At 41.9% G+C, this 22,644-nt stretch overlaps 1 protein-coding gene across 6 annotated transcripts in view; it reads left to right on the top strand.

The window, feature by feature from the left end:
• Ptprt (protein tyrosine phosphatase receptor type T) overlaps positions 1-22,644 on the top strand; it is a 1,217,152-nt gene that overhangs the window by 422,630 nt on the left and 771,878 nt on the right. For all 6 annotated transcript variants that reach the window (XM_029554985.1, XM_029554983.1, XM_029554981.1 and 3 more), the window contains 2 exons: positions 5,152-5,233; positions 15,691-15,806. In XM_029554985.1, coding sequence (XP_029410845.1) covers positions 5,152-5,233; positions 15,691-15,806 — 198 coding nt within the window. The remainder of the gene's footprint in view (positions 1-5,151; positions 5,234-15,690; positions 15,807-22,644) is intronic.

Here is a 22,644-nt window from a genome sequence, read left to right as displayed (position 1 = left end):
TTGAAAATATGAAAGTGAATGGATGTAGCTGTGTTCCAATAAAACTTTATGTGTGACAATGACTGGTGGCCTAGATTTGGCTTCTGGGCTGTGTTTTTCTGAACTCTGATGTGGGTGATAAAACTGAGGCTAAGTGATATATAATGGCATCTAACAGCAGACAGAAAATCACTGGCAAATCTGAGGCCAGAACTCAAATTCTCTGGTCTCCACTGAGTGTAAACATATGCCTTCTCCATAAGCTCATGGATACCGCCGCTGAGGCCATAGCGTTCAGTAGAAACCCTTTGATAGAGCCTGCTATGAATGTGTACAGGGTAGGGTCACAGGTGCAAGTGTACCAAACGTGAAATTGACCCAGGAAAGCAACTGTCCCAGCATTTTCAGTGCTCTTTGATTCCGACTGAAGAAGAAAAGACATTTCATGAACTCCCATAGTCCTCGCTCCATAGTAGATCAAGTGCTTCCACTCATTTCTTTGTACATAGTTCCCTGTATTTGGTGGAAGCACATCCTATCTTCTGGAGTAGAGGATATTACTGATAAATTGAAATTTCCATAATCATACTCAGGTTCTCCAACTCTAAGCTCTGTGCCTTGTGTTTAGAGGAAACAGGCTGCCTGTCCGGCAACCTGCCGCTCTCTAGCTGTGTAATGTGGCCTGTATCCTGTCACCATTCAGGAGCACAGTTCTGTCCTTTGTATAATGGAAAGAGGAACAGGTACCATGAAAGGTCCTTCTGCAGATTTGGGTAGGTAAAAATTACACAGCATCATGTCAGTCTTGCCATTACTGGAAGGAAGCAAGGAAGAAGAAGGAAGGGAAATAGAGGAAAGAGGGCAGGAAGCCATCTTTAAACAAATACACCCATTGCTTGTCTGTCTTCAGGAGCATCTGTTCCATTCCTGTGATAAGTAGACTCCCTGGGAGACATCCTTCCAACTTCCAACATGTTGGATGCTAAAGCATCATCGCATTTCCTCTGCTCCGAGCTTTGCATGTGCCCAGATTCAAAAATGTATATACATATTTATAGGTGACATGATGAGAAAGGGGCCATCCCAGGAGACACAAAGATAGGAGTTTTAAAATTCTCCAGCCTTTAAGCTTTGGTCATCCTCCGAAAGTTAACTTCATGCCTGTAAAGGCACATGCTTCTAAAAAGTACCCCTGTCCGGGTGCTCTCAGTTCTAGCTCCTATTTTAATGCTTCTGGAACTTTTGCCCTAAGATTCAGAAAAAACAAAACAATACAAAACTTTTACTAGTTTTTCGGCTACCTGCTTGCTCTGTCTTTCATTATCTAAGTAAAATGGCCTTTTATTCAGTACTTAGAATTGCCCTGAAATGAAGGCCACTGACTTTGACTACAGCTCCTTTGAACCCAGTTTCTTGCTCAGGTATCCACCTGCCCTCTTGCACTTTAGGTTTAGTAACTACATTATGGTGACAATTGAGGAGATTTTTATCACAGCAACAGGCCCAGTCTCCTGCCGTTTGTCACAGCAGCAGGCCTTTTCTCCCTCCCTTTGAATCCTAGCTCAGGCCCCTGTCTCATGCTCCATCATTTTCTAACCATGGGCTGGTGTGGGAAAGCCTGTATCTCAGTTTTACTCTAAGCAAACTACCCCATAAATATGCATAGGCTCTTCTTCCAAAGAGGAGCTCTGATAACCCGACATTTTTCTCTTATCTTTTAAGAAAATGTTTGCAACTCTGCATTTTTCCTGTTTTCTGCATAAGGATTGCAAAAGAAGAGAGTAAAACCTCACGTCCTTTAAACCTTGACCTAAATGTCTACACCTTCCCCAAACATGCGCACAGCCCAGTTATTTTAGTTTAATAAGGCCATCTGTGAGTCTTTGTTGAGAGTTACTTCTAGGCATGCCTGTAGATGGGCAGGCTTGCACCTTTCTGTGAAAGGCCCCTTACCTAGGCACCTGCACCAGGTCTCCAGGGGGGTGTAGGCTTGAGCTAGCTGCACTTGACAATGGGTTGCATGTGGTAGCCTTGGGGCTGAGGAATGCTCTTCAGAGAAGTTGAGATTCCCAGCTTAGAACCTTCCCTAGTCTTGGCACCCAGAGTTTCTGCTTCTATGAATGGTCCTTAGGCATGTATGTCCTGGGCATAGATGGCCTACTTCAGTACTCTACCCAACTTCTCCCTTTCCCTTCCTGCCTCTGTGGACATCCAGCACTAGAGTAGTCTCTAGTCTCCTCTGCTCACTCCTCCTAGAGCTGCCTGGATCCTGGTTGAGATCTTCCAGTGATCAGGACCTCCCATACCAAAGCATGGTGGTGGGGCAGTCATTGCCACTAAAGGCAGCAGGTGTCTTCTGAGGCACCATTGCTCATAACATATGCATTCAGAGATTATTATTTCTATTTTATCTTTTGTGATTTTCCTTTTTTAACCACTTGCTAATTTTTCTGTTGGAGAGTATTCTTTTGTTGTCTGTCAATAGTCCTTTGCACACATGAGACACACACACACACACACACACACACACACACACACACAGATATATTCCTTTTAGCTAACATATATATTACAAGTGTTGTTTTCAGCTTGTCATTTGACTTTCAATTTTTCTTTGAAACTTTTGTTAACACATGGAATATACTTTGACGTCATAGTTATTAAGTATACTGTATAACTTAAGGACTTGATTTTTAAGACGTCATTTTCTACTTTTAGGAAATATGATTAGAAAAATTTATAGCCCCAAATCTATACAGTTTTATTGCATAAGATACTGACATTATGCTAGCCTCTAGTTTATGAGCATTTTATTAACTCATGAGCATTTGAACATAAATTTTACTTTTTTCTTTATGATTAGCATATGATTAGGAAGAACTTTTCTGTTTGATCAGAAGCTAACACATGGGTCAGAGTCTTCAGATAGTATGTCATTTTTTTTCCATTATCAGTTTCCTTTCAAGTATCTTACCTGCTTTTTTAAATTCAATTTTTGTGTATTTCATGCAGAACATCTCAAATCAATCTTAATCATCTTTCTATCCCCTTCCCCCTGGCACCCTCCCATAGCCCACCCCCTCCCCCGCTGGAATTCATACATTCTGTCATTTGTGTTAAGGCCTATTGTTTCCCCAGACAGCCCTCAGTGCAAGTTCATCTACTGAGGTCTTGTCTGTTTGTCTGTTTTCAAAGCAACCATTTCAGTCTATCAAATAGTTTTGGTTAAAATTCTACTCTATAGGCCATATTATATATACGAGAGTTCATTAAATTGAGTGGGAGGCAGTGGGGGAGCAGTGTGGAGAGGGGAGCAGATCTAAATGCCATCAAACTAGATTGTATGAAAATTGCAAAAATTTAATTAAAATGTTTAAAAATTCTACTCTGAGCACAAACTTATTATTGTAATGTTGCTTTCTGTTTACTTGCATTTACTTATTATGTCTTTGTTCAGCTTGTTACTTTTAAGGTTACTGAGTTGGTCTGTCTCAGGTGTTTATCTTACAGGGTACAATTAGACTTTGATTATTTAGACAGTCTGGGGGCTTTTCTGTGTTTTAACCCATTTATATTTATTGTCAAAACAGAAATATTTTTCTTATGTTTGTCATTATGTTACACAGTTTGGATGCTTTTATGCTGTTTCCTTTGAAATATATTTGCTTTACATGCTCTGTTTTCTTTTAATATTTTTCTGTAGACTTTACTCTGATTTTTCCTTTGAAGTGTTCAAAAACACAACTAGACGCATGATTCTTTGTGAAAAGGCCTTTTGTGGGTTTCCCCTTCTTCAGGATGAAGGAGCTGTCACATTTTTATTTCTACATGCATTTCCCAGCTCCTGCACAGTTTCATTTGCTAAGTCTCTCTGAAGGACTGCACTATCTTATTAAACCACTTTTCCAGAGTGGTCATCACACTAAGGCAGTGCCCTCTTAGTGTGACTGTCACTTCCCATCCCCCATCACTTCACAGAACATAAGTGACAGCTCTTACCACCCAGGAAGCTGCCTCTTCACAATCATCACTTTCTCCACCATTTCCTGCTCTCTAGTGTAATTGCTAGAGTTTTAGGACACTGAAAACACCAACCTGTGAGTCCATTGACCTACGCCACATGGTCACAAAAAAGATTTTATATGGAGGTTTCCTGTTGATCTCATCACCTATCTTACAAGTGTAACGTGTTCTCTGAGCCCAAGTAGAGACCCAGAAAGGGTCTCTATGGACATTGATAAGTATAGAAGTGGGTCAAGTAGTAGTAATTGTAGTTGAGATTTATTGAGAATTTCATGCACTACACATTTTTCTAAGTAGAATGTTAACTCTCTCTATCAGAAAAATTACCTAACGAGGTAGACACTACAATTGTAGGTGCAGACATTTGGGGTGTACCATATCGTGGAACAGGAAGTAACCACCATATGGTAGCACAGCCAATACTCTAAGCTAGTGTTATGATCTGGAGCTCATGATGTGTTGTGATCTGGAGCTCAATGGTGACACCACTATCCTTCTTTAAGAGAAAGATTGGTAAAAAGATCTATCAGATTTAGTAATTAGGAGATAATATCTGCCATGAAAGTAGTCTTCAGGGGAGTGTTGGAGACAGAATTCGAATTTTATAGTTGATGTTTTATGGTGGGAAGTAAGAAACTGATAAGAATGAGTTATTAAAATACCAAGAATTCCTTGTGTGATTGAAACATAACTGGCTGACCACAGAGAAAAATTTACTACAAAGGGGTAGTTTTTGAGAAATAGGAGAAATTCAGACCACTTCCTAAGGATAAGAGGGAGGGCCTGAAGATACAGGGTAGCAAAAGAAAACCCAGAAGAGATAGGAAGGTGGAAACTACAATGAGGGAACTGCTGATTGGGGCCCAGGGCCATGTTCTGGTTGTTTTTGCTGCGGCTAAGTGTTATTTCTGAAATCCATTAAGAATGTCCTGTGTAGCTAGCTTTTCTTGCTGGTCACTAGAGTATGACCTTTTTGCCTTGCTTTGAGACTCCAAGTCAACCGACAGTGATGAGCTTTTTAAACCTGAGGCTTCCTTGGTTGGCCCTGACAGGAAGCTGACACAGAAAGGGACTCAGGGCTGGGCAGCTTCTTCAGGTAGTGGCCTACAATTGCTTCAGTGAAACTGACTTTTACCCTGTGTGTTGCAGGTGATATTTGAATCCGTCTCTTTGAAGGGCCATCCTGGCTACATCGCTGTGGACGAGGTCCGGGTCCTTGCTCATCCATGCAGTAAGTCTCCATTTCTCTCAATACGTCTTCGCTCCTCACCAAACTAAGTAGCTATGAAACTGCAACCTCCCTATTCATTCTGCTCACAACAACCCCCCCCCCAACTGCTTACATACCCAATGCAATCAGTCCTGAATAAATCCATAATTTTGCTGGCCTGTTCAATGGACAGTACCTCCAGGAATGTGCAGAGTAGCAAAACAATTCATTTGAATCTCTCTCCATTATTAAGGAGTCTAAAGTCCTGATTGTTTATTAGTGGGATTCAGACCACTGAAGTGGAAGAATTAGAGGCCTTTGGATAGAATCTTCTACAATTGTCTTTTTTTTTTTTTTTAAAGAACAACATTAAACATGAAGCAAATTAGCATGCTCTTCTCTCACAGGGAAAAGCACCCCAAAGCTATTAATTATTTTACATTAATTTAAAATATACTCATCAGTCCTGTGTAGGCGTAGGGAGAGAGTCTCAGAGTGCTTAGTACTTATGATACAGTGTCAAGAGTCCTCAACGGCATGCCACTCCTCTGTGCTGATCCACTATCTCCTTGAAGTTCCTTTTCTTTACAATATTTAGTTAAAGGCACTTGAATGTCATTCAATGAGAAGCAATTGTTTCTGATAATCATGTCCTGGGTGCAGATAGTTGTACTGGCATTAGACCTAAAGACATATGATTGGAAGACTATAGTCAGGGGATGTGCATAGAGACTGTAGAAGATCCTAGAAGGGTCACTGGGATACCAAGTCTTCCATTTGATAATACTCTTTTTGATTCCTGTCAATTTCTTGGCAGCAACTGGTTTTAGATATACCCAGCAGTTGCTCTACTCTTCTACGTGACCATGAATCACTGTGTTTGATTTTTGGTAATATTTTGAGATATTCAGGGCAGCCATGAGTTTTGACTATGTTTGTAATACCGGGCATGAGTTCCCTTCTGTGGAGCAAGCCTCAAATTTAATCAAGAGTCCCACATAAATAGTCTTGCCACTATTGCTGGGTACATCTTGCGTGTTAGGTCAGTTTTGTAACATGTAGGGTCCAGCTCTGGAGAAGACCACTGATGTTTTTTCTTGCTTTTCTAGTTTGGTTTTTCTGTTGCTGTGACAAGCACCATGACCAAAATCAACTTGGGAGAGAGAAGTGTTTATTCGGCTTGCATTTTCTTGTCTTAGTCCATCATCGAGGAAAATCAGGGCAGGAGCTCAAGCAGGAACCTTGAGGCAGGAACTGAAGCAGAGACAACAGAGGAACAAAGCTGTGCACCGGATTGTTTCATTTCGTCTGCCTCCCTCACCCCTTGTGGGCCCACCTGCCCTGGGATGGCACTACCCACAGTAGGCTGCCCCCCAATATCAACCGATGGTTAAGAAAGTACCACCATAGATATGCCTGTAGATCAATCTGATGAAAGAAATTCCCCAGTTGCATTTCCCTCTTCCCTGGTATCTCCATTTTGTGTCCAATTGACAAAACTAAGCAGTATGCTCCCCCAGAAGCCTGTATTGCACCTCTTAGCACTGTGAAAGCTAGCCAATAGCAAGATTTTCTGGTCAAGTTCAAGATTAATTTCTCTTTGCCCTGCAACTAGAGTATGTGGTGTCTTAAGCAATAGGGTCTCACCTACTAGGGGCAGTCAAGAACTATGGCAATAGCTATTTTGTTTTGGGTGCCTCTGGAGCTCCTTTAATCAATAAGTCATAGGGAACCTGTGCCTGGCACTAGATTTTCATGTAATAACCTATGTCTTCTGATAGCAGCATTGTTCACCAATGTAGGGGAACTCCTTTTCAAACTCTTATAAAATGCATATGTTTCATTGTAGTCTCCATTTAGTTCACTTTAGCCATGATTTGGACTGTCTCTTCTCATCTGTAATTATTTTGGTTTAGTTTCTTCTTCTTTTCTAAGACTTTCAGATGTATCATTGAGTTATTAACTTGGAGATCTCTCACATTTTTAGAAAATGTTTATTTATTTTATTTTATGTGTATGAGTGTTTGGCCTCATGCACGTGATGCCCAAGGGGGTCAGAAGAGGGCATAAGATCCCCAGGAAACAGATTTATAGATGATTGTTAGCCACCTGGGAACTGAGCCCAGGTCCTGTGCAGGGACAGCCAGTGCTCTTAACTGGGCCCTCTTTCCAGCCCCTCAGTTTTTTTTATGTATTCTTCATTAAGCTTTTGTGCATTTCATACAATGTTCTTAATCAAATTAAGACCCCCTCCCTCAAAATTTTTGATGTAGACACTTAGCACTATAAACTTTCCTTTTAGGCCAAGGCAGTCTAACTTTATAAAGGAAAAAAAGGTTTAATAGCTCACAGTTTTGGAAGTTCAAGGGAATGAGACTGACATTGATCTGGCGATGGCCTTTTAACAGGAGACTCTTGGGGCAGAGCAGAGCATTATGTGGAGATAAATAAACAGTGCACATATGTATGCCAAGTCTCTATCTTTTTCGTTATAGCCAGGATCAAATCATTTGTGTTCCATTGTGACAACCATTATCTAAGCCTAATCAAATTGTAAAGCCCCTACCTTTACATGTCATATCCAATTGTCTATCCTCTCAAAGACACTGACTTTGAGGATTAGACTTCTGTTTAAGTTTGGAGGACGGACCATATTCAAACACTGACTTTGAAGATTAGACTTCTGTTTAAGTTTGGAGGACGGACCATATTCAAACCACAGCAATTATGCTGTGGGAAATGGGAACAGTTTACAGCTACCTCAAGAGATGGCATGTGCTCTCCTCTATGTGCCTTTCATCCTCCCACCTGAGGATGAGTCTCATTTTAACCCTTTGATGTTACTTTTATTGAAATGAGTCTTTTCAGGACTTCTGCCATTCATTTGTCAGAATTCAAACATCATTTCCTTTTCATTTCCTGGCATGAGAATGTCATGATCTTATCTGGTCTGACTCATTAGCTTAGAGCTCATTCACTGGAGGAATTTGGGACAGATTCCAGGCTCCAGATAATACTTGGGGGAGTTGGGATTGATGACTGTGCATGAGAGCTCCTCCTTCCCAGGAACCAACCAGCCTTTCAGAAATCCTGAGAGTCTCTAGATTCCTTATTACTCTGGCTCAAGGTTCTTCTTCTCTGCATTATGTCCCAAGTGTTTTACACCTTCTTGGATGGATCTATCCATTCAGTCATGTCTGGGAAATGTCTCCACTGAGGCAGATTTCATATAATGGGGATTCAGAAATCCCCAACAGTGCAGGGTTTATCTAGCACATGGAGATGCATGTCCTCCCTACTAGGACTAAATATCTGGCCTCCCCCCCTCCCCCTTGACTCCTGGGTGTCATCACCCTCAGATGCTGGCCGATTGGTGAATGATTTCTTTTCTACCACTGGACAGCAGTGTCAGGAAATCTTAGGTCTTCTTTCAGTCATTTAAACACACACTCAACTTGTATGGTCCTTGGTTTTGATCAGTCGACACCAAAAGCCTTCTTTTCCTCACACACTGCACACATCTAACTTCATAGAACATGCTCATCTTTACATGTACCTGAGTTCCTGATTCTTAGCGTAGGCTTGGAGTTGGTCTTTCTAGAAGGTGACACTTGGCTTTTCCCATCAGAATACAGCATAATGGTCTCTCCTTGGGTCCCAGAGCTCTGGGCTCCAACGGGAATTATTACTTTTGCTTGTATATGCAACCTTGTTGTTCATCTCTTTAAGAATATTTATTTATTTTCTCTTTATGTGTATGAGTGTCTTCCCTACATGTATGTAAGTGCATCCATGTCGTGCAATGTCCAGAAGAGAGTGTTGGATCCCCTGGAAGTGGAGTTACAGATGGTTGGTAGCCACATTGTTGGAACCAAACCAGGTCTTCTGTAAGAGCAGCCAGTGCTCTTAGCTGCTGAGCCATCTCCTCAGCCTCAACTCCCTCATCTCCAAGCCCTGTCTGTCACCAGCAAACACGTCCTTCTCTCTGATGAAGCTCCATGGGAGAGCATTCTTCCAAGGACATTTGGATGCCTTTCTACTCACAAAGCCCCAGGGCTCATTGGGAATCTTCACTCCAATCATTTAGGCTTCTGTGAATTTAGGATTCTCCTGATGGCCTCATCCTCCTCCTGCTGAGGAGGATGGATTACATGGTTATAGGATAGCTGAGAGCCAGTTTTTCAGCAAATGGGCCATGAGCTATAACTCAGGAAGACATGACCTTGGCTGTATTCCTGCATGGTATGCTGTGGCTGTGTTCAACCCCAGTGCTTAGGCAGCTTAAACACACTCTTGCCAGAAAACACAATGTGAAGCCACACATGTAAGAGTAGCTAGAATTGAGAAAATCCCATGGCTTTTACTCATGCGTTCAGTATGCTCCCAGACCCGAATTTCACCCATCCTTCCCTTTCAACAAGTAAATTATTGAATGTGGACCAACATTTGAGAGCTTTTCCGTGAATAGTTGAGTGGGTAAGAAAAGACTGGATTTTGTCCTCATGGTGGATTTTTTCTTTTCTTTTTTTTGTGGGGGGCAGGTAAGAGGGAAGATAGGTTCTGAAGTAGCTACTATTATATAAGTGGTGAATAATTTTGAATAGGGATAAGTGCTATGAATATGACAAATTTAGGCAAGTGGGACTATGCAGGGTTTTTAGGTAGAGTGGTCCCAGATAGTATCTTCAAAGATGTGGTCTGTGCTGTGACTGATACCATACGAAGGAGAAAGCTGTCAAAGAATTTGGGGAGGACATTTCCAGGCAGAGGAAAGAGCAAGTCATCTTGATGCCGTCACTCTGTCCTACATGGAGCGGATCAGAAAGTGTTCCAAGTGAAGGGTGTGCAGGTGGTCTGGGGCCTGACCACTCAGGGCCTTGGGCATCCTCATGAGCAGTTTGGATGTTAGTTCAAGTGCAGAGAGGCAATGATGGAGGGGTTTATTCTGACATAGAATGGCCTCAGTTACCTCTTAAAGGACTACTTGAGATGCTGTGTGGAGAATGAGTTGAAGTGCCATAGAGGGCTCAGGAAAACTCTAAGGAAAAATGTTCTGGAGTCATGCAAGAGGTGATGGTGACCTGGACCAGGGCGGTGGGAAGTCGCCATTTATTGAATAGGAAGTGTTCACTGAGCTCATAATTAGTGCCAGGCACTGTATTGGGTTCATGGAAATATGAAAGACAAATTTGTTGTCTGTCCTAATGAGCCTCCATTAAAAGTGAAAGTGACTGAAAATAAATAATGTTGTAATTATATGATATGTAACAGATGTTTTATTTGTTGGAACTGCTGTCAGGGTGTGTCACAGTCTTGTGGCTTGAGCAAAGTACATTTTCTTATAGTTCTTGAAACTACAGGTTCATTTGTCAAGATATTGACAAATTTGGCTTCTGAGATGACTTTCTTAGGCTTGCAAATGGTTTTCCTCAGTGCGGTCTTATGTGGTCTTTCCTCCGGGTAGAAGTCTTTCTGTGTGTCCACATTTCCTCTTCCTGTAAGGAAGCTAGTCAGATTAGCTCAGAGTCTACCCAATAGCCTCATTTTATCTTAATCGCTTCTTTCAAGGCCCTATTTCCCAAAATAATCACACATTGCAGGATTCTACATAAGAATTTTAGGGGGATAGTGGTGTTATGAAGAAACATAGACCACAGAAAAGTGGTGGCACTGGAAATAACTGCTCTTATTTGTTGGGTCAGATTGAGAGATAAATAGCCCCAAAATGATTGTTCTCAGATTTCTAGTTAAGCAAGGAGGCACAAGTCTGGGGAGAAACTGAGCCATTCAGAGAGATTCAGGGCTTCAGAGGGCAGAGACATGAGTGAAACCCTATAGGAAGGATAGAAAACAAGAGATAAGTTCCTGCTGCTGCTGAGGTGGTGACTAGGGGCCCGGAGTCTGCCCATGGGATTGGAGGTCATGCAGTCTTCTAGGAGTTTCTGAACTGTCCTTTACCCCACAAGTAGTTTCTCCAGCCTCCGAATTAATTTCACTCACAGATTAAGATTTTAATTATGAAAAAATATGCATTCCCTCTACGACTTTAAAATTTTCTAATTCTCCACTTGTCCTTCAAGATGTTTTTATTAACATATACCCAGAGTTTATCAATAAGTGATTCCGTTAATTATTCCAAAAATTGGAGGAAGAGGAATCATTCCTGATTTGCAATCTTATACTCCATTCATTGAAGCTGACTTTAAATGCTTGCCTCAAAGCTTTTAAAAGTCACCCAAAGTCAGCCATAATCCTCAAAAGAAATTAGTTTCTCTTACAAGTGGAAACTTCCCACCTATATTTTATAGCCCATTTAACATTTTTTTTTGTTATTGTTGTTATTCTAAAAGTGTTTTGACCATCGCTACCATCCGTTGCTGGGTCTCGGTGTTAGCTGTTAACAGGGCTGCTGCTGTTACAACTGTGTACAATAAATGTCAGCATACTTTTTCACTTGGCTTCAAAGTTTCTAACTCCCAAGTTGACTTTTAGAATTTTTTAAACCTGTTCTTTTTTTTTCCCTCTATCACAACCTTACGAGGCCATGTCCCTGAGCCCGCAGAGCATCTGCAACATGTTTCTAATGTATGTAGTGAGCTTTCTGCTCAATTGTGTGGCTTCCTGCTGAGCACTGTCAGGTTTAAAGAGTGAGATAAAGGGCACAATAATATGTCTTCAGATACTGCACTGACATCTGCAGGAGTTTAAATGTCACCAGCATCAAGGCATTTTGCCCCAAATGCACACACCTTTCCCCTTAACCCTGTTCAGTGGGATCCCATTTTAGGGAGTGGAATCTCAGTGGGGAGCAAGAGGAGATGTTTAAAACCCGACTGCTAGCTGGTCTGGGGGCCCAGGTCAGCTGTATTTGGCTAAAGGTTGGTAAATTGAAGTTGGTAAAATAATTTCATTCATGCCCAGAACAGCACAGGTGGCAGGGAATGGGGGTGGGGGTGAAGAGTAAAGGTGGGAAGAAGGGGATATTGGAGTTGGGAATGGAAGGTCAGAGAGTCCAGGAGCCCAGAGAAGAAGACTAAATGTAAGGAGGTCCCCACAAGAAGATATCCGTCATGAGTCAGGGGGAGCCAGGGCCTCAGAGGGCAGAGACAAGGTCACCCACAAATCACTGGATTTATGGGTCCAGATAGGGCAAGACTGGCCAGTGGGAATTGTTTCAGGAAACTGAACATAAGAACAACTTATCAGAGATCACAGACTGATAGAACTCACCTATTGATGGGTTTTGTTGATTGTACCATTTTCATAAAATTTTTGTTAAGATTTCAAAATGAGAAACTTCATATAAAATGAGAACTTTTTATGTCCCCAGAGAAATCAGATGATTTGACAGCTCTGAGCAAAGCACTCTTGCCCCATCCCCACTGGCCTCAAACAACAATATGTCCCCTTTAAGTCTATTCCCCCACATCCCCAACACTTCTTATTGCTAATGTTGAAACAGGAATCAAACCCCAGTTATAGCTGTGTCTGCAACATCTTCCTTACACAGAGAAATAATTTATTTGACTGGAATCTCTTCCAAAATGGGAAATGAAAGATGGAGCAAGGAGGTGGTATGTTTGTTAGCTTTGATTTACAACTGAGCCACTTTATTAATTTACATAGCTGTCTGCTTCGTGTAGGGGCATGAGTTTGACATCTGTGTTGTAAATCATCAATATTTCCCCGGAATATTAACATCCATGGCCATTAGACATCTACACTCTGAGTTTAGAATGGAGGGAGGGGACAGAACAAAGATGACAGAATCAACACAGTAGATCTATTGTTGAGAAGGCAGAAGAGGGGAGGAGTCAGAAGGAGGCAGATGCCTCTGACCAAGAGAAGAACCACCTCTAATTGCACATTTCTAGAATGTAACCACTTGCCCCATGTTCAGAAGGGTAAGAGGAGAGCAAACCTTGGTAAAATTCAATGGATCTTCTCCACTTTGGAACCAAGACACTACAGTTCCTCTCTATGTGAGAGCAAGTGTTTCTTTCCCCTTTAAAACCTGAGGCATAAACAGACTTACAGGTTCATTCCATTGCCGGTTGAAGAATTGACTTGAACTGATAGTTCCAAAAATAACTTCAGAAAATTATACAGGAGAACCAAAAGAAAACAATTTCAAGCAATCAGACCAGCATGATGTTTGTCAAGTTGGCTAGATGCAGGAATCTTAAACTCATAGACATCTAGCAGAAGTGGTCTTGTCTGGACCTAGGACCCTTGAGGCCACTTTAGCTGCGGGACCCTGACAGTAGCATGTGGGGGTCTCTGAGCTGTTGTCATTAGTTTAAAAACCTGAGCAGAAGGTGTATATTTTCTCACAGCAAGTGTCCTTGATCACACCAAGGTTCTTGGCTTTACAGGTGGTGACACAGTTTGGTAGACAAGTTAGTTCAAAATGTGAAACCCACAAGGCGAAATAATAAGGAAAGGGGTCATTTGCAAAATATTTGGGAGGAAATAGAAGCCAGGAGGGTCGGCATGGTCCAGCCTGGGAATCATTTCTCTGTACCCTAAGGCCTGTCTGGTGACACCACGTTTTCTCTCCAGGCCTAGGAGGCAAGAGAGCAGCTAGGTTAAAGTTGAGTTTGGGGCTCAAATGGAACTGGACTGAATTCTGTTTCTGTCTCTCCCTGATGCCTTACAACTTTGGCAACTATTTCAGTTTCATTTCTGTTGCTATGATGAAGTACGCTGAACAAAAGCAACATAAAGATAAAGGAGATTATCTGGCTTATAAGTCGAAGTTCTAGCCTGTCCTAGCAGGGCAGGAGGTTAAAGCAGCTAGTCACATTCACAGCCAAGAGAAGAGAGAAATCAATGCACGTGTGCTTGCTTGCCTGCTTACCTGCTTGTGCTCAGCTCAGTTTCTCCATTTTACATAGTTTAGGGCCCCTGCACTAGGGCATGGCATGGGCCACTTTGGGCTAGTTCTTCCCACATCTGTTAACTTAATGAAGACAGCCCCCCACAAGTGTGCCCACAGGGCAACCCAACCTTGGGTTTGCTGAATGCTGGTTTCTACCCCCTTAGCATCTGCTCCACAGGGATACCATGAAGTTAGAGTAGAAAACCATGTAAAGCACTTGGCATAGTGCTTAGCACTGGTGGAGTTTTCCATATAGGACATTATTGTTCTCGATTCCCTTGATTTTCTCAGAACTCTCCATTTTGCCCCATTTGAGTTAGGGGGTCTGTGCCAGCTCGTTACTGATTATGTGGATGGTGGTAGTGACCCTTCATTGCACTAAGTGAAGAAGCTCATTCTTCTTATCATTCATTGGTTATTGGCTAATGGAAACCTAATATTGCTGTTTTTGATATTCTATTTACTATTTTTATTTTGTATGTATGAGTGTATTGCCTGCATGTATGTAAGTACACCTGTGTTGTGCAATGCCTGTGGACATCAGAAGAGGGCATTGGATTCCCTGGATCTGAAGTTGTGGACAGTTGTTAACTGCCATGTGGGTGCTGGAAACTGAACCCAAGTCCTCTGCAAGAGTAGCCCAGTGCTCTTAACTGCTGAGCCATCTATCTAGCCCCTAATATTGCTCTTATATGGAGAGGCTGTATGGAAGAACACCTGACTCAACAAATAAGGAAAGAGATGAGCCCAAGATAATTGATACGAAACACAGGCTTAGTCCTAGGACTGATTTCCCCACATGCTGATTTTCAGCTGCTGGCCTTTTCCTGTGTCATGTCCAGTGCCCAGAATGAATGTTCTACTTCCCACTCATACATAGGAGGGGCCATAGGTTAAAGTTGAGAGTGTATACTATGTGCCTTTGTGAACAAGGTCAGCTTCCTGTAATTCTTTGTCCCTCCATTCCTTCATGAATCATAGAGATGGCACCTCCACCAGTTGCACCAGGCTAAATAAAATTTAGATGCTGAATGTATGGTATCTATCACAGAGAAATACTCAGTGAATGACAGCCTTTGATTTTCCTGTTCTTTTCCCCATTCTCCATTCTTTGTCCTTACCATCATCAGCAAGGTGAAGGGAGAAGCTTTTGGTTCCATGTTCTGTCACCTACTGGGGAAACAGTCAATTTGGATCCATTCTAAATATGTTTGGGCTTATTTAACAGAAAAATGTCATATAGCAGCTAGTCATACGGACTTTGAGGGTCTCAGAGGCCTGGATTCATGTCTTGGCTTCCCTGTTTTCTGGATGTCTGATTGTGTCAAACTGTGCAGTGCTCAGAGTCTTAGATTTCTAATCTGTGATCTGGAACTGTCATCCTCTTGATAGATTTTGTGTAGCTTAAATGAGATGCTTTGTGTGAAGTTCACAGAACAGGCTTGATTCTAATGATCCATCAGCTTCTTACTGTGGCTGGCATCTTCTCCATACACACTGCACTAGCCCTGTGCCCATTCTGCCCTGCCTTCCATGATGGAGAAGTGGTGGAGGCTGTTGAATATTTTCCTCATGTGTTCTTTGTTTTCTTTCTTAGGAAAAGCGCCTCATTTCCTGCGACTCCAAAATGTCGAGGTTAATGTTGGGCAGAATGCCACATTTCAGTGCATTGCCGGCGGGAAGTGGTCTCAGCATGACAAACTTTGGCTCCAGGTAAGAAAGGGAGAAACCCTTATTTACACTGACCCATCCCTTTGCAAGGGATGTGTGCTGTGAGGAAGAGTTTGTGGGTGAGAGGAGGAGACATTTTAAAGTACCTCTGCTCATTGGAAGATGCTCTGCACTCATGATCTTATAAAATCTTAACTGTAGTTCTGTTAGGTTGACATTTTATAGATGAAGAAACAGGCCAAATCTAAAAGTTCAAGATATAGAATTTGTGAATATGACTCCTCAGGTATGGATTAACAAACTTTGTCTTTAAAACACAAAGTACTAAGACTAAGACCAACAGACTATTTTAAGTTCTGGATTTGTGACATCATCAAATCTTCTCTAAAAGGTTCTTGGATATCTGGTTGAAACCCATCACTGTTTTCTTAGAAAATGTTGCTAAGAAAATGATGGTTTGATGAGTCCATCAGTGAATCAAGTCTGTTAGGAAAGTGAAGCTTGAATCTGTTTTCCTTTCATTTTTCCTCATTGCTTCTACTTCCCCAGCAACATGAGACTGCATTTCTTTGAGAAAGGGAGGAGGGTTGCAGATGGGACATGGAACAGTAATACTTGTGATAGTGGTAGCCTGATCCTGCCACTGCAAATGCAAGTACCAAGTTCTAAGGCAGCACAGAAGATAGAGCTAAGCTGCTCCACACAGTGTCTATAAGCCACACGTGGCTAGGTAATCCCTTTCTCTGTCTGTTTCTCTCCTTTTTCTCTCTCTCCTCTTTTTCTCTCTCTCTCTCTCTCTCTCTCTCTCTCTCTCTCTCTTCCCACCACATTTACATTTTCTTTTTTCTGATAATGTATTCCTGTGTAGTCCAGGCTGGCCCAAACTTGTGATCCTCCTACCTGAGCCTCCCAAGTACTGGGATTACAGGTGTGAGCCACCACACACCTGGCTGACTTCCATTCAAAGGAAACAATTATTTCCAAATAGCTTGAAGATGATTGAGATGGAGTGTTTAAAGCATATAATTCAAAGTTTGACGTCTATTCATATGTGAATATTCCCACAGTCAAGTTAGTGAGCCTTGACACACCTTTCAAAATGTCCTTGTCCAAGTTTTAATCTCTCCCTACTCCGGTGTGTAATAGATAACAACAGGGCTTCTTTCTGACACTCTGTGTTAGTTTGCATATTCTAGAATTTTATATAAATAGATTGCTGGGAAGATTGCTCAGTGGATAAAGTGCTTTCTGTGCAACTGTGAGGACAGGAGTTCAGAATCCATGCAAAGCTCAATATAGTAGCATCGTATCTGTAACCCCAGTGTGCCTGTGCTGAGATGGGACGTAGGGTAGGAGGATGACTAGAAGCTCATGTAGTGGCGATCACAAGAGACACTGCCTCAAACAAGGCAGAAAGTGAGGACCTGTACCTGAGGCTGTCCTCTGACTCTTACATGCATGTGGTATACATGCATGCCTGTACCCAAACACACATTAACACACATCAACAGGTACACACACATACATACATACACATTAAAAATGGAATCAAACAGCACACACTGCTCTTTCACTCAGTTATCCTTTTGTCCATTTATATCATTGTGAGCATCAATATTCAATTAGTTAGCATACTCTGAGGACTAGCCCACTCTAACAATGGATTACAAGTAATAGTAATCCATATTTTCTGATTGTTTATATACTCAACTGTAGATTTCCCCCCATTTGGGATATGTCCAGTTTCTATCTGTTGAGAAGAACCTGTTGGGAACACTCGTGTGCAAATCTGTTATGTGTGTGTTCTTTTGTTTGTCTTGGGTGAACATCTGTAAACATGTGATCATCATTTTAAAGACTAGGAACGGTTGAACCACTAGCAATCTATGCAGGTTGTTTCTCAACATCCTCACCAGCCCCAGCTGTGGTCAGAATTTTAGATTCGAATAGGTGTGCAATGGTACCTCAGCAGGACTTCGTAGTTTATTTCCCCGATGACTGAGAATGTTGAATGTATTTTCTTCTGCTCATTTTCCCAGATTTCTCTATAAACTTTAAAAATGTTTTTTATTGATTTCTTTACAATTTTTTATAGATTTCATACAATATATTTTGGTCATATTTAGACCCTCCCCCCATCTCCATCCTCACTTTACTACCTTCTGCCAGATTTCATGTCCTCTATTATTATTTTTTATTTTTATTTTTTTATATTATTATTTTTTAAGGCCTGTCAAATCAGTTTGTGTCCCCAAATGTTCTTCTGTGTATGTTCACCTCCTGGAGCCTGGTAAATCTACCCAGCATCATTCCCTTAAAGGAAACTATCTCTCCCTCTCCCAACAGCTATCAGTTACCAACAGTTCAGCAGCTAACGTTGGAGCTTCTCGCCCACCTCCCCTCTCCGTGTTGGTGTTTGGTCTGGCTTGAGCTTGTATAGGTCTTGTGCGTGCTGTCACAACTGAGTAACTCCCCTGTTCTTTGGAAAACACTGTTTTCTTGTAGTCTACCACCTCTGTCCCTTACAGTCTTTCTGACCCTTCTTCCATGGTGATCCCTGAGCCTTGGGAGGAAAGAATATGATATAGGTGTCCCATTCAGGCCTAAGCACTAATTGTTGACCCATTGTGGGTCTCTGTGTTAATCACCATCTGCTTCAAGAAGAAACTTCTCTAGTGAGGGCTGAGAGACGCACTAATCTATGTGTATAACAACAACTCATTAAGAGTTGGTTTAATACTATGTCCGTTTAACAGAGTAATAGTAGTAGCCTCTCCCTTATGACATGTGACCTGCCTAGTCACAGGTTCCTAGACCTGGCAGATCTGGGCCTCCACCTTGTGAAGCAGCCTTAAATCAAATCAGAAAGTGGCTGGTTAATTCCATAACATTCGTTCCATTGTTGCACCAATGAGATAACTTGCCAGACCACTTGTTGTTGTAGCTTGCAAGGTTCATACCTGGGTAAGGCTGACGATTGCTTTATTCTCCTGGTAGCATGGATAGCACTTTTCAGCACCATAGAAGACAGGCAGTAGAGATGAAGCTTTGTGGTTGATAGCAACTTGATTTCTCCTTGTTTGTTATATGACTCATGTAGGTAGTGTCTTGATCAGTAGGGTCTTACTGTCAAGCTCTGGTAGGTAACCGAGCGCAATGGCAATAGCCAGTGTTGGGTGGGGGTCTTTGGGAACCCCCTGGTCACCAGCTCCAAAATAAGACTATTCCTGGCATGAGCCTTTTATTTGCTAGCCTGTGGTATCTGGTAGGGCCATTGAACCTTCATTATAGAGTAACTCCATTTAAAATCTTTTTATGTTGTATATGTATGTGTTTTGAAAAGCTTCTGTGCAAGTAGGTTTCCATATGACTTTTTCAAATGGCCTTTACTGTTAGTTATCTCTCCTCCTGTTCCCTCTTGATGGAAGGTCAGGGTGTTTCTTCTCTCCTTAAATTTGAGCCTTTTTCTTACCATTGGAAACTCACTGGGCAGACAAAGCCCGTGTGGGGACTAGCAGTTCTTCCCTGCTGCCTTTGCTCCTCCTTCACTGTCACTCCATATCTACTAGTGCTGTCAGCTCTTTTCATTATAATTAGCGTGAAAACGCATCTTACTCCCAAGAAACTTTGTCATTTCAGTGGCCTTGACTCAGCCGGCTCCTGAGAACTAGGCAGGACAATCACATTATTTTAAGCAACTTTCGCTGGCTCTTCCAGCCATTGTATGTTCACTGTTGCCACACTTCGGAGTTGCATGCTCTAGGCCTTAGGCCTATGAACAGGAAGGTGTTAGCACAGAATGCAGTGGCAACTTTGAAGAAAATAGAAATATGCATTGTGGAGCTTTCCCGCATCTTACTTGTTTCTCTCCTTTTCAGCGTGAACCAAATCTTATTTTATAGAACAGTTTTTCAGATGACTTACGATGGGATATGAATCATGACAAGATAGCATAAATTAAAAGTGAGGCGGCACACGCTAGGAAGAGCATTTGAGAGCTCATTCTTACGCTACATACGTCTGCATTTCCACACTCTTGCTGCTGGCTGGTAGGTCACAAGTGGGGGGTCCCCCAGCTCCACAGTTGCCAGTAGAATAAAGAAATCTTGTCAGATATACAGTTTACAATGTTTGTGAGATAAACACAACCCAATTGCTCAGGAAAACTCTAACTGTTGTTCACACAGAGGCCAGACAGGAATGACTCCCAGGAGTCCTCATAAAGAAAACACTGTATGATGTAATGAACAACATTCCCATCACAGTCTTATTGAGGGCACACAACTGGGTTTCATATCATAATAATGCTCTGTGTAAAAGCAGGCTGAGGAGGTGGAAGGAGACAGAGGGGGTGGTGGGCCACAGCTAAGGCAGAGGTCCCCAGCTTTCTGCTAATTTATCTCCACCTGGGGAGGCTTTAAACTTAATATGGTGAATGGAGAGATCCAATAACTATTCTTGCAAAGAAGTCTCCTTGAGTATTGCCTCCCTCATCCATATTTCAGGGAATATTAGGACAGAGAGCATGGATACTGGGCATCCTTCCAAAGGCTCATGTGGCTGATGAAGTGCAGGCTTGCATGCCACAATGTGGTGGGAAATTGTTGACTAGTTGATCTAGTCACAGGGAAATAGAAACAATAGGATACATGCATGCACACACACATGTGCACACACATATACCTGGTTGCACATGCACACACACACATACACACACACATGCACACAATAGGCACATACAGTGAAGTGGAAATGGTTTCACCTTTTCTGAAAGATAACTAAGTACTTAATATCTAAAATCTTCAATGTGCATATTTTTCCAATGAGTAAATTTGCTCACTTCTGGACATTTCCTTAGTAAAGGCAGAGGCCCCCAGCTTTCTGCTAATCTATCTCCACCCAGGGAGACTTAATATGGTGAATGGAGCGATCCAATAGCTATTCTTGTAAGGAAGTCTCCTTGAGTATTGGCTACCTCTTCCATATTTCAGGGAATATTAGGACAGAGAGCATGAATGCTGGGCATCCTGCCAAAGGCCTGTGTGGCTAGTTTACTCTGAAAATATCCAGAAGTAGACAGACAGAGATATAGACAGAGATGTACCAGGATGTATATGCAACAGTATAGAGAACTGGAAAAATCCTCAGCATCGAGAGAGAGAGAGAGAGAGAGAGAGAGAGAGAGAGAGAGAGAGAGAGACTAAGACTAAGTAAATAACTGGAAGGAAGTAATTAGATATTAGATGGTAGATACTTAATGACATTTTCACAGTGTGTAACTAAGTGATAAGTACCAGCTATAAACAGTTAATATATTCAATGTTTTAATGAAAAAGTGCATGCACATACACATATATAAGCATATTCATGTTCACATACTTATATACACACATATGACACATATAATTCTACAAAGTGCAATCAATATGATTACTCATTGTCTGTGATGATGGTTCATGTGTGCTTTTTATTCTTTGTTTCATTGAAGTACTCCAAAATGAACACAAGGAAGTAACAAACATAAATAAATGCTGTTAAGGAGAACAATTTCTACTTTTCCTTAGATAGAGATATTCTAGGAATGATAGAAAGCCTTTCCTGGGGTCTGGTGGCCAATTTTGATGGAAGGGCTGGCCCTCCATGTTGAGAACACAGGTAAGATTCTCTAGAGTCTATGCTTTCTACAGCCTCATCATCCAATACTGTTCATCCAGGAGGGCATTTAGAGTATTCTATATGTAGTCTCCTGTCTCATCGAAGTGCATGGCTCATGAACTTAATCCTCACCACACTCTCTGGGGACCCTAGAGCCAACCTGTTAGCCTCACCATGGACCTGACCCTTGCGGCCTCTCTATAAATGTTGTGTACTGCTAGGAGTTTGTACAACAAATGCCATTTGCAGTCTCAGAAATGAGGCCATGTTCCCATGTATTCTGCATAGATCTCAGCAGGGCTCAGTTGGTAACGTGCTTATCAACATGAGCACATGAGGACCTGACTTCAGTCTTCAGCACCCAAGCACACCTTTAGTCCTAGTTCCTGAGAGGTAGAGACAGGAAGATCCTGGGAGCTCAATAGCTACCTTAGCTGAATCAGCCAACTCCAGGTTCAGTAGAAGACCTTGTCTCAGAAAATAAAATGGGGAGCAACTGAGGCTGGCACCACTGTCATCCTCTGCCCCCACCACATGTACATGCGTGCGTGCGCGTGCACGCACACACACACACACACACACACACACACACATACACCAAAACAAAAAAAGAAATCCAAATTCCTTTTGTAGCACATTCTCATGCCTCTATTTTTCCAGCCACTATGCTAGATAATTAAATGTATTTGAATTTCTCAAATCTATAAATAAAATCAATGAAATGAAATAAGCTTGAACGTTAATCAAATCATCCTCTCTGGTTGCCTTTTTACTTTCTTTTTTCATCATCCGCATATTGTAAACTCAAGGTCTGTGTTTGTAATATGGTATTCTGTAGCTTCCATGTTTTTCCAGAAGCAGCAATTGTGAATGCCACCAGTATGTTCCTTGTTAAAACCAAGGAGTGCTTATCAGATATGTCTTGGTGAAAGGACGGTGTTACATCTTGCTCAGCCCATCTCAAGTGGGAATGGCGTTCAAAGTGCATATGATTCATAGAGCCTAAGAAGCACACTAGCTTAGCCATGCAGAATACTGTAGAGTACCAGTTGTTTTCCCATTTGATTGCCTGGCTGACAGGATGCTGAGGCTCGTGGCTGCTGTTGATCATCTTCAAAGTAGTGTAGCACACATTGTTAGCCGAAGAACAGATGTAAACTCAACATTTGAAGTACAGGTTCCTACCAAATATATATCACTTTCACACTGCTGTAAAGCTAGAAAT

The sequence above is a fragment of the Nannospalax galili genome, unplaced genomic scaffold (genome assembly GCF_000622305.1).
Source record: "Nannospalax galili isolate Female #2095 unplaced genomic scaffold, S.galili_v1.0 scaffold205, whole genome shotgun sequence".
NCBI classification, from domain to species: Eukaryota; Metazoa; Chordata; class Mammalia; order Rodentia; family Spalacidae; genus Nannospalax; species Nannospalax galili.
The sequence above is the reverse complement of the archived record's forward strand: the minus strand, read 5'-3'. Positions and strand labels throughout refer to the sequence as shown.